The sequence below is a fragment of the Ceratotherium simum genome, chromosome 15 (genome assembly GCF_057802395.1).
Source record: "Ceratotherium simum simum isolate JZ-2026a chromosome 15, ASM5780239v1, whole genome shotgun sequence".
Taxonomy (NCBI): Eukaryota; Metazoa; Chordata; class Mammalia; order Perissodactyla; family Rhinocerotidae; genus Ceratotherium; species Ceratotherium simum.
Window position 1 is genome coordinate 14,319,889 of NC_141914.1, and position 12,145 is coordinate 14,332,033.

At 42.2% G+C, this 12,145-nt stretch overlaps 2 protein-coding genes across 3 annotated transcripts in view; one reads left to right on the plus strand and one right to left on the minus strand.

Annotated features, from left to right (window-relative positions):
* The window catches only part of CD96 (CD96 molecule), a 91,918-nt gene that overhangs the window by 31,664 nt on the left and 48,109 nt on the right, over positions 1 to 12,145 (plus strand). For both annotated transcript variants that reach the window (XM_087439577.1, XM_087439576.1), the window contains 2 exons: positions 9,054 to 9,144; positions 10,991 to 11,179. In XM_087439577.1, coding sequence (XP_087295703.1) covers positions 9,054 to 9,144; positions 10,991 to 11,179 — 280 coding nt within the window. The remainder of the gene's footprint in view (positions 1 to 9,053; positions 9,145 to 10,990; positions 11,180 to 12,145) is intronic.
* Positions 2,757 to 5,239, minus strand: ZBED2 (zinc finger BED-type containing 2). Its single transcript, XM_014792257.2, has 2 exons — positions 5,185 to 5,239; positions 2,757 to 4,949 (listed from the first exon to the last, which is right to left on the minus strand). Exon 2 carries the CDS (start codon positions 4,139 to 4,141, stop codon positions 3,488 to 3,490), a length of 654 nt encoding a protein of 217 aa, XP_014647743.1. The 5' UTR covers positions 4,142 to 4,949; positions 5,185 to 5,239; the 3' UTR covers positions 2,757 to 3,487.

Consider the following 12,145-nt stretch of genomic DNA (forward strand, 5'->3'; position numbering starts at 1 on the left):
AAGGGCAGAGCTGGGACAAGAATTTAGCGTGCTCCTGTCAGGAAGGGTGGTATCATGAAGGGAGATCATGCTTTAAGGGCAGAGAGAACTCATGTCAAATCCTGATTTGACCAGTTACTAGCTATATATCCTCATCAAGTAATTGACTTGCATGAGTCTCAACTAACTCATCTCTAAAACTTGGATCATAATAAATATTTCACAGGGTTCTTAGGTGAATTAAATTTACGCACAGTAATAGAGTACATGGCACGTAGCAGATATCTCAGGAATATCTCTTTATTCCCTGCTATTTATCATTCACCCACTCTCTTTCACTCATTTCTTCCTCTGCATGTATATTCATAAATCTACTCTGTGATTGATTCTAGGAGCCAGTGTGGGATGATGAAAAACCAGAACATAGATTGTGGAATCTGATGGAACTTGGTCTCAATCCTCCTCCATCATTTATGAACTCTGGCTCCTGGGACCTCAGTTCCTTAGCTTCCTCATCAGTGAACAGGGACAATGATCCCAACTCACAAGTGTGATATAAGGATCAATGAGAGAACGTGTGCAAAGTATCTACCATCTGGCAACCATAAGTGTTGGGTAATGGTAATTTTCTACCCACTTCCCTTCATTCCTTAGAAACTAACTAAGTCAACACACTCGTATTGGATGCCTACTATGTGCTACATATTCACTACACCAGCAGCCCTTGGTGTTAGAACAATAGGGATTTGGTCAGTTGTGAGTTGTGTTTTCCAGTGTTACTAGTTAAATTTATAAAGTTTATGGTTAATTTAGTCTTCCTATAAAATAGAAAATTACCCAAATTATTCTAACAATGACGGCTCTCAGGCTTAGACATGCCGGGGATGTCCAAGGAGAGTGCCACACCTGTGGATGTCATCTTTTTGTGTGTTCCTAAGGGCAAAGCTTCGTTAGGGTTCCAACATGGCATGCAACTGAGAGGAAAGGAGTCTTTAGCTTAATCCTCAGGGCCCTCCATGTAGTGGATTTTTGCAGTAGAGCAAGAGGTGCTGGGCCAAAGAGCCCCTCAGCTTCCAGGCCCTGCCCTCCATACTCCACTCTAATGAAGCAGCAAAAGAAGGCACAAGAGAGATGCATGAAAATTCCAGAGTGTACTCAACATTTCAGTCTTTCCACAAGCAGTGTCTCTCTTTTATGCCTGTGCTTTACACTTTAAGTCCGTCATCTCCATGAGTTCCTTGTTACTCTCTACCTTTATTATGTTTGACAAAACTTAAGGAAAAAATATAAAGAAAACCACCTAACATGAAACATAGGAAACAAAAGCAGTTGGGGTTAAAAGGACTGAAAAGGAAGACAAGCTAAAATAATAAGAACCACGTAAAACAGACACCAAAATCTAAAAACACACATCAGAGTTTAGCAGGATATCTCCAGTAGCCGTTTGCAGAATTTAGTTGTTTCTGTTTATTTAATTTCAGTTTTGCAAGCCTGAATCTTTGTGGATTTCTTGACGTTTTCAAGCTCCATTCCAAATGTGTGTGTGTGTGTGTGTGTGTGTGTGTGTGTTTAAGATTAAGGATTGCAGCCTCTTGTCTTTCTTTCTGTTTTTTTTTTCCTAGCGTCTTTTGTGGCACAACAAGGCTCTAAGTCCAAATGTCCAGCCATGTGACTCCCAGCCGCCACCATCATTTGTGGTGGTGACCCCCTGAGCTTTTATGGATGGAGAGGACCCTAGTGGGGCACCACACCCCTGTGGGGAAACCACATGGGAAGTGAAATCTTTAATATCAGGCAGATTTCTAGAATAAAGGGGATCACAGAACTGCAGTGCAGCCTGGGTTTTCCATAAGCTTAGAGTTTGGACTTGTGTTTGTTCCACAAACAGCTCCCAGGGAAGACAGATCTGGCTGCTAGAGTTGCTGACGAGTCTAAGAAGCAGTAAGAGGGAGCCACATAGGTGAGGACCAAACGAGGCAAGATGCCGTGATTACACCAGGGTCTTGTCCACTTTCACGGAGTCAGTGCCCATAAAGTACTTAGGCTATCTACAAGAGGGTGAGATACTGTCTCTATCTCCTCTTGTCTTCCCCAGCTCTCACCATGCCCCTTCCCCACTCCCAATTCAGTTAAAAAAAGATAACAGGTTCTAGAGGAATCATCCAAAACCAAAGTCAGCTCCAGCGTGAAGGCCAGAATAGTTTTCACTTTGGTTTTATTTTATTCCTGAGTTAACGTTTTAGGCACATCCTCAGCAGCCCACGGAACTCTTCTCTCCCTATGGACTCTTAGGCTCCCTTTTTTCAAAGCATCTATGAGTATTTGAAGATGAACGGTTAAAAAAATCAGAGGACAATGGATTGGCATGCAGTTAGAAGTTCAGAGGCAGGAATAAAATCCAAAACTTGCAGCTCAGATGAATGAGCAGTGGTCTATGGGGACAAAACAAAAGCATTTGACTCATTAAAATAGACGTTAGAATCTGAAAATGGTGTCTGCCCTTCACGCTCCCGGATAGTCATGATCTTTTTTATCTTTCCATGGTGAATTGTTTCTCAGCAGCTGTCTGTCTTCTCCTGTTTCTTCTCTATCCCTTTTTCTTTCTTTCTCACTTTTCTGCCTCTGTTCTTTATTTCTCCTCAGTTACCCCATCTCTCCACTTTTTTCTTTTTCTTTCTGGGTTTCTTTCATCTCTTCCTAACTCCCTTTCAACAAACCTCAATATGAAATTAGATTATATTTTTAAATATTTATGAATCAATTTTTATATCCTCTATTCTTAATGTTTAATGCTAGTTGAAAAATCTTTAAGCCTCTCTGTTCTGATTACACATTAACTACATTGAGTGTTAGAGTATTGAAAAGACTTATAGGATTCAGGCAAGTTATACTGATGACACAGCTTTAATATAAGCAGGTGATACAACACTGTAACAATAGGAGAAAGATATGCATTGGAGGGGCCCGGAGATCACAGGCTCAAGCTTCTTTGTCCTTCCACTGTGGGCCCAAAGAACAGGCTTTGTATCCAGTTCTCGAATCACCACCAGAACAAGTGCAAACGCCACGGTCCCAGGAAACCTACCCTCTGCTCATGGCAGGGTCTCAGAGTGAGCTGGTCACGTAGGCACATTCCAGCTACCCAACCAGCCTAAACCATCAAAACTTTCAACTCCACCAAAACCAAGTGCTAGGCGTAAATCCCATTATTTTCACTCATCAGTGTTGATAGGCTGGTACATTCTGCTCCAAAACAATTCACAGACCCATGGTGGCAACAACACATTTATCTTTAATTAGTACATTTTTAAGTTTTGGCCAAGGGTCAGCACAGCTCTGGGAACCCTGTCGATAAGCATTTGGTCAATGCAGACTTGCTGAAATAAACCCATACTATGCACTCTTTCTCCTAAAAAGAAAATCTAGCTAAACTACTTTGCTTTATACTTAAGCTCTTTGCTATGAGTCTAAAGTCAGTGTTTTCGGAAAAGATTCCCCCAAGCCCGAGTTAAACAAAATGAAAGGGATGAGCTGCTGTAGGCAGGTCTTTCTCCCTCTGGCAGGCCTCCTTCTCAGCCCTCACCTTCCACTTCATCTCCAGGATGGCCCTTTCCACCTCCTCCAGGGCTTGCTCTCTCCTTTCCACGGCCCTCTCCCGCCGTTCCACTGCCCTCTCCCTCCTAAGTACCTCCTTTTCCTTTTGGCTGGCCCATAAAGCCAGGGCCCCCACCTGCTCCAGGAACCTGGCCCAGTCGCCCTCGATGCCCATGGGGAGCTGAGGCCCTGGGGGCTTTGCGTCCTGGCGCGGCCCTGCCTGACTGTGGCCACTCTTCTCTAGCTCCTCTCTGTGCATGCTTTTCAGGTGCTTCCACAGGGCCGTGGTGCCCACGTTAACCCCAGGGCCACGGCTCACCAGCCTGCCACACAGGCGGCAGGTGGCGTATTGGTTGGGGTGGTGCCCAGCCCGAGCAGGGGCCAGGTGGAAATACTCCCATGCCTCAGAGAACCGGGTCCCCCTGTTGTGGGGTATTGGGGTGGGTGGCGCACTTGCAAAAGGGCCGACCAGTTCTCCTGTCTCACTGATGTCCTCCTCTTCCTTCATCTCTAAGTCCCCTTTTGCCTTCATCCTAGTTCCCTCCTCTTCCTCCTCTTCCCGCCTCATCCTGTCTCCTCTTCTACAGCTTCCCTGAGCCGAGAGTCTTAGTGTAACCACAACTAAGGCTAAATGAGGACTTAGAAAGGGACCGTGGTAACTCTTGGGGATTCACAATAATGGTCAAAGTCTGACCACACCTGGGTGGTGTGATGTTTTCTCCTTTCTGCTTCACTGGAGAGTCAGGGTGAGTCAGAGCCAAGCCAAACGGCCTCGGAGGTTCTCGTGTACATTCCCTCCCAGTCCCAGGTACGTACTGATCCCTCCTTGGCTGAGCCAGAAAGACAAAAGAATTAGCCCAGCAGTTACAAAGCTCTACAGTGAACTCAGTGTTCTCGACATCAACCACCACCGCGGGTGCTTTTGAATATTGAAAATCTTAGGTTTTCTCTTGATTCTCCTCCTGGCGGCTTCCACTGTTTCTGTGCTCCTGGGTACCTATAAAATGTTTGGAGGCAGGAGGAGCAGCCTCAGGGTTCAGGCTGTTCGGGACCACCAGAGCTGGGGCCTCACCGGGTCTTCCTCCGTGTAGGTAGAAGTAAGCACGGACAGATGCTGATGTAGGAGAGACGCGTGCTTCCCAAGAACTGTTGCAACATGCAGTCCAGAAGCTATGAAACGTGCCAGGGTCTCGGTGTGAGGTCAGTTTGTCTCTAGAGAGGTCCCTGGGGGGCTGGGATTCTAAGAAATCCAAACAGCAGGCTTAGCTGCTTTCAGCAGGAGAAGAAAGTGGGAGAGCATGTCTCCACAGTTTTGGTGTCGGCTGGTCGTCCTTGGCAAGCAGCTCACCACACTCCACCTTCCCTGGCACCATCCCCTGCAAAGCCAACAGCTGATAAGACCTTCCTGACAGCAGCTTACTCCAGATGTCTGGCTTATTTACCCCATTTTAAGGATAAATATATCAATGGAAAATTACACTACATTTTTAAAACAGCCTGACTTCTCTCTCCTTTCTTGGGTCATTTCTTAAGTGACTGAGAGCCTCATTGGTCAAGCTTTGCAACCCCAAACAGTTGGGAAACCCTCCCCAGCTACAAGTGGGTACTTACAGGTAGGAAGCCTCTGGACTCGTCTCTGATGGCTCTGGTGCAGGGTGAGTGCTCCTGCAAGCTCAGAGAGCTATTAGCCGACTCCTGCCCCCAGGAGGAGGGCACCTGCAGTTCCTGTCTCCTCCCACGTCCAGGGAAGCCTCCTTTCCAAGTGGGTGTGTCCCTTCCTGTAGGGTTTTCTGCAACACAGACACAAATGCAAACTTTATCTCCGCCCCACCACCACCACCACCTAAAGAAAGTGTTCCTGGCAAATGCCACAAGTAAAACAGTAAATCAAGCACCTACAAGTCTTAGTTCTGTTTCCCGATGACTAGATCATCTGCCCTTTCCAGCAAAGAGATTTATGAGAGGAAAAGGGTGAAATATGGGCAGAGAAACCACACGCCTCAAGGACATCTGTGGTTTCAAATACTTTGTCCATGAATCTCGATTTTTGGTTTGGAAACTCTGGATGTTGTAAATACAGTCAATAGAAAGCCAAAGAATTCGCAGAAAAGAGAAGATAAGTGAAAGGAAACCCACAAATTCAAAGACATATGGCAAATTGAGAAACAGATTTGGGGTTGCTTTTTATTATATTATGTAATGGAGTTGGAAAAGTTGAAATGCTATTGGCTTCTACTCTCAGTTGGAGTGAAATAAAAGGATAATTATAACTGAAACAAAAAATATATACGTACATACATACAACAAATTTATTATATATGTATTGAAATTGAGGAAGTAAAACTTACCAAGAGGAGACAGGAACATTTTAAAGAAGGTGTCTGTGGGGGTCAGCCCAGTGGCGCAGCGGTTAAATGTGTGTGCTTCTCTTAGGCGGCCCAGGGTTCGTAGGTTCAGATCCTGGGCGTGCACCGATGCACCACTTGTCAAGCCATGCTGTGGTGGCGTCCCATATAAAGTGGAGAAAGATGGGAACGGATGTTAGCCCAGGGCCAATCTTCCTCAGCAAAAAGAGGAGGATTGACAACGGATGTTAGCTCAGGGCTGATCTTCCTCACCAAAAAAAAAAAAAAAAAAAGAATGTGTTTATGGAAGAGAAAACCTTGAGTTACAGGAGAAAAGATAGAAGTGGCAGAGTAGAAAGCACATAGAGACTGAAAGTTACATTTTAAATGAAAAAAAAAAAAACAAAAAACCACAAGGGAGGGAGAAGACTCCAAATAGAAATGAAGAGTTGGTAAATACATAGGGAAATTTTTCTTTTAAGATTTCTCTTTTTAGACTAAAAAGGTAAAAGTTTTCAAAATGATTCTATGAAAAGCCTTATGGAAAAGGTTCTGTCAAACTTAGGCAAACTGACTATGGGCTAACTTACAAATGGTCACCATTTCAGTATTTCAGCTGTGGCAATACGGAAATGATCAGTCTTACAGCCAGATTTGGATTTATTTTTCATGAATCATCAATCTCATCATGCTCCAGCTGTCCACTGGCTTCTCTCTGTTTCCAGGACAATGTCCCCGACTCACACCTAGGCCTATGAACCAAGCCCATCAGTCCATCTCTGTGAATCCCCACTGCTTTCCACCACAGACCACCTGTAGAATCCAGGCCTTTCTCTTCCCTGTCCACAAAATGTAACCCTGTTCTCTAAGTTATTCCCAGATTTCACCCTTCTCTGCACTCCTACAGAACTGTCCACATACTTTTGGGCACTTACTACATAATTCTTTCTGCTATTATTGCTCACTTTTTCCATGTATGCTTAGAATAATATGTTGGGGAAACCAGTTATTTGGCTTGTCTCGTGGATGTAACAGGCACACAATGAGTGAGTAAATGATTTTGACTTCTCAGCAGAGGAATACGTGTATGTGTGTGTGTGCACATACAGTCTTGTGCATATTTACTTCATTTCTTTTTCAAATTTAGCATGTTTTTCTTACTCATTTGTAAGTTCCAAAATGAAGACAGCTCTGCTTGCTCAGCAAACCATATATGCTTGATGTTTCATAACATATTTGACATCAATTTAAACTAGTATATTCTGTGGCTTTTCAATTTTAGAAAGACTGGAAGGAATTTCAGGACAAGAACCGTATTCCTAAACAAAATCTTGGAACACAGTCTTGGTATAGAATATTTGAAATCTGAATCATTCCATAAAATCTGAATTCAGAGAATCCACAAGAGTTAAATCTTTTTAACATTTTTATTAATTTGACAAGAGATTTCTTCAGTGAGCCAGTTGCCTTTGTAAAGTAATGGAACCCCCACTTGTTCCTGATATTACTGTATCATCATCTCTTGATGGGTCAACTGAGCATGGAGGAAATGAATCACGAGAGTGGTTAAAAGTATTGACATTAATGCAAAACTTCACAACTTTCTTTTTTTTAACATTTTATTTTCTATAGCTCTTACATCCCTTCATGGACTACCTGGAGATAAACATCCGTCTTTGGCATTTTGCTGGATTAAGTAAACTGAATTCTCTTTCCTTTACTTAATAAGAATATATTTTAGGGGACCTGGTTTTACTTTTGATTTTCTAGGACAGAGAGTGACATAACTGCATGGATCTGCATTCCTGTCACATGCATACAGCCCAGTTGTTGAGTGCTGAACAGGTGGGAAAACTGGGAGCTTCAGTGTTTGCCACCATAATCTGAGATACGATAGATAGCCTCCTCGCAAAGTCTTGTGATTTCCTTGGCGTTTTTGTAGTGACATACTGAGGGATGTTAAACTGCACCTCAGTAGGATCTCCCCAGAAAAATGTTACTTAGTATCCTTAAGTTGGGTTTCCCAGTCCTGCTCAGGACCAGACTCTTTGGGCATAACTAGTCTGTGGGGACACTGGTACACCAAGAGTTACACACAGTTAATTGTTCTTTACTAGTTAACTAATCATTAATTGTGGAAAATATTCGAGGACTAAGAACTAGGGCAAGTCACATGTAAAATACACACATCTCTTGATGAGAAGACAAGTAACTATAAATGGGATTATAATTTCGCAGTGTCTCAGATAAAGTAATGAGGATCCAATAAGTCTTATTGGATATCTTCACCAGGCTGTTGAAGAAACCACTGTCTCACAAAGCGCAAACACAGTGTTGGAAGTAAAACCTGACTAACCCTACCTCGGAGCTCTCTTGTTTTGTTACGTAAGCTACCTGTTCTTCTGTTTCTTTCTTATTTCAATACAGTGTGTTTTGCCAGGAAGTATTTTGGTCTGGGATTGAGGTAACATCGTTCCCAATTATGCCATCGCCTATATTCCACTCCCTTTAACCATTTTGTGGTTCTGTGTCTTGGTTTCCCCGTCTGTCAAATGGCAATAATAAGGCATATCCTATCTACCCTTTAGGATTAGTAAGATGATAAAATGAAAAATTAATTAGGAAAACTCTTTGCACGTCAAAAGTAAGATAATTATATTAAATGGTTTCTGTGGTTGTTGCTGCAGACAGTACTTTACGTTATTTTGGGAATGGAAACAACCAAAGTGTGGATCTTTTTTAACTTTTAGTCTAACAGAACATTCTTCTCTGGTCTCTGCCTGTTAGAGCTTCTTCCTTCCATCCTTTGGTTTCCATTTAGTACTATTTTATTCTGCCTATATGAAGTTGTGATTTTCCTTTTCCAGAACGCAGAATCACAATGTTAGTATGGTCCTACATTCTTCTTAAGTTCACCTAAGATTGCAGCCACTAATTTATACATCTCTATAGGAGATAGCCTCTGTATAGTTTACCTTTTCACACAAGCTCTTAAAGGTAAACACTGCCTTGCTAAAAGTGGAGAAAATGGTTTCCTGCCAATTTGCCTTGTGTGAGGGTTGGTGGAGATGTGAGAGGCACCAACTTCTTCTGAATTTGCAAATAATCCTTTCTGTGTTCTGTCTTTACCCCCAGAGAACATTTACCTGCTCACTGAGGAATGTATTTCCCACAGCAAATCTCACATGGTTTATAGATGGAACCTTTCCTCAAGATGAAAGAGAAGGTAAGGAAATCAGCCAATGGAAATGGGTTTGACAAAGAAAGAAAAAAAACAAAGAACAATAGAAAGTGCCATTGCCCAAGCTGATCTTGGCATTTAAGAACAATTCTCACTCCAAGAAAAACATCATCTTGCCTACCAAATGCCATTTTCTGACACCTCATCTGGCTCCTCCAAGGGGATGGGCGGGGGAGACATTTCTCAGAATGTAAGGAATACAGTTGACTTTGTCAACTCACGTATAAACAGTAGTGTTTTATTTAACTGTTCGTAAAAGCAGATCTCTTATAAGAGGGCAAAAAAGTTTAATGCAACATACATTTATTAATAATTTCATTGAGTTCAGTTAACTTGGCACCACTGCTTTAAATCAATAAACAAATAATTTTTACTTTTTTTGGTAAGGATCCGGGTGGGGCGGAGATGGGGGGGACTAGAGGAAGTGTACATAAAGGACTTGGCTCCATGACGAGGAACTTGTTCACCAGGAGGATTAAAAGTTCCTGGAGCAAGAACATACACTGAGACAAGCCCAGGTGAGAATGCACAAAGCCACATTCTTCATGGGCGGTAAACATGGCAGCCTTTGCCAGAACAATCCCAGTTGTCCCCTGCCTGGGACAACAGCCCCTCTCTTTTCTCCTGAGTCATTTTTCCCCAAAGCTCAATATATTTTTAACAGTAACTGCGTCACATGGCTCTTGCTGCACTATTATTTTTAATTGATGAAATTAAAAGTTGATGTTGATGAATGATTGCATTGATCCACTTGATTCATTTTGAGACTATTATTGGTTTTGTTATTAGTTCACTTTAAAAAGAATTCTCCCACAATAATGACTGGATGCAATCCTGAAAATATGTGTTCAAGGTCATTATAGATAGGCTCCCCTGTTAAATAAGCCCTGAGACTTGGTGTAACCATTACCCTCCCAACCATGAGGCCAGACAGTGTGGTCTGAGTTCTACCAGCATACAACTACATTTAGTTATTACTTTGGCAAGTAATAACACCAGAACTAGCATTTGGAACCTTTACTGTAAAGAAGCTGTGAGAGTTCAGCAAGTTCTGGCCTATGGTGACAGATGGTTTTACATTAATTTCCTGCTGTCATGCATGCTATTTGGAGGTTGTACTAACAGGGGCAGTTAAACAGCATTCTATTTCTAAAGAAGACTTACAAGGCCCAAAATGACAATGGTTATAAATCTACAGCTTATTTCAGGAACAAGATGCAATATAGTAACACCATTAAAGTGAGGATATGCATCACCATGTGCATTTAGAGGAAGGAGTCCTGCAAAGTCAGGCATGGGCTCCTTTGTCCTCCCTCTGTGAGGGGGACCTGTGTAAGGGGGAGCCATCGATATGGCACAGAACGCCTCAGAAGTGGAGAGCCCAAATGGAGTCTTGGCCAAGGTTGTGTTATATTTCACTGGTCTCTTGGGCACAGTCCTGCTATGTTCCCAGACTCGACAGCAGAGCCCTCCCAGGTTCTCACCCAGACCAGGTACAAATCATCAGTCTCACCATTATCAATGAACAATGCTGGAGAGCTGGGACAACCTGCCCCAAACCCCTTGGACCCATAGTCACAGACAAAGCAACACTATTGATCAATACATTCCATACCTTGACCATGGATTAATGCCATGCACGAGCTTGAGCAGAACAGTTCAGGCTAATTCCAGGCCTGCTGGAACAAACCCTCACTGCACAGAAGCTGCGGTCTGACCACTTTAGACACCACATTACCATAAATCAAACCGCCTCCAGCCATGCCTGACAGCAATGGATGGCTCATACAGAACACGTTGGTGACTAACCTTGTTCTTATCTGTCTCGTAGAAATACACATCACTAATGAGGAGATAAAAGGCAAAGGAGGATTTTTGGAACTGAAGTCTGTTTTGACAATGGTGTATGGTGATAAACCAGCCCAAATGAACAACCTGAGCATCTGGTGTAAGGCTCTGTCTCCAGGCCCTGGAAATCAAGTGTGGAACATCTCGTCTGAAAAGATCCCTTTTTCCTTGGGTGAGTTGTCTATTTAATGAGGTAAACAAGTGGTGGGCCAAGACTGCTCTAAATTCAGAACATTTCTAATTGGAACAAATAGAATACTTATTATTTACATGATATCTTAATCTCAGAAAACTCTCTCTACGTGACTCAAAATTATTAAATTTCAAATTAGCAAACGTTTTTTAACAAATGAGATTGTGCTGAAAAGAATTTCTTCAAATGAAAAGTAGCTGATTCTTGTTTCTAAGAATTATTTCTGGTGAATATAGCAAATTTTTGGTTCAAATTACATTAATAATAACTCTTAATTAACTAGCATTTTTGTTAATCTACCATATAATGAAAATTAATGCTAATATATTAATGATCAAGAGAGATTTTTTTTAAATCCTAAAATTCTTCCAAGTCACCAAAACATTCAATTATATATAGCATATATAATTTTAATACTTAGGAATGGTTAAACCACGTATGAGATATAAATACATTAAGAATAGGGACTGTATCTTAATGATTTTGGTACCCATAGTTTGAAGCACAGTATTTGGCACATAGATGACTTTTATGACTTGAAAATTGATGTGTAGAATCATTCTACTTTTTACAACATTTGATTAAGCAGAATATTTACTGCTCTGAACCAGATCAAATAACGGAGGTTTTAGGACCGGCCCAGTGGCATAGCGGTTAAGTTCATGCGCACCGCTTCAGCGGCCTGCGGTTCACAGATTCGGATCCTGGGTGCAGACCAATGCACCATTTATCAAGCCATGCTGTGGCGGGATCCCATATAAAGTAGAGGAAGATGGGCATGGGTGTTAGCCCAGGGCCAACCTTCCTCAACAAAAAGAGGAGGATTGGCAACAGATGTTAGCTCAGGGCTAATCTTCCTCACACACACAAAAAATAATAATGGAGATTTTACTACATAAAAGATGTGAACAAATGTCTCAACACATACAGTGACAACAGATTGCC

Coding starts and splice junctions, on each gene's coding strand:
- ZBED2 (XM_014792257.2), bottom strand. CDS start 4,141: ATGAGGCGGGAAGAGGAGGAAGAGGAGGGAACTAGGATGAAGGCAAAA.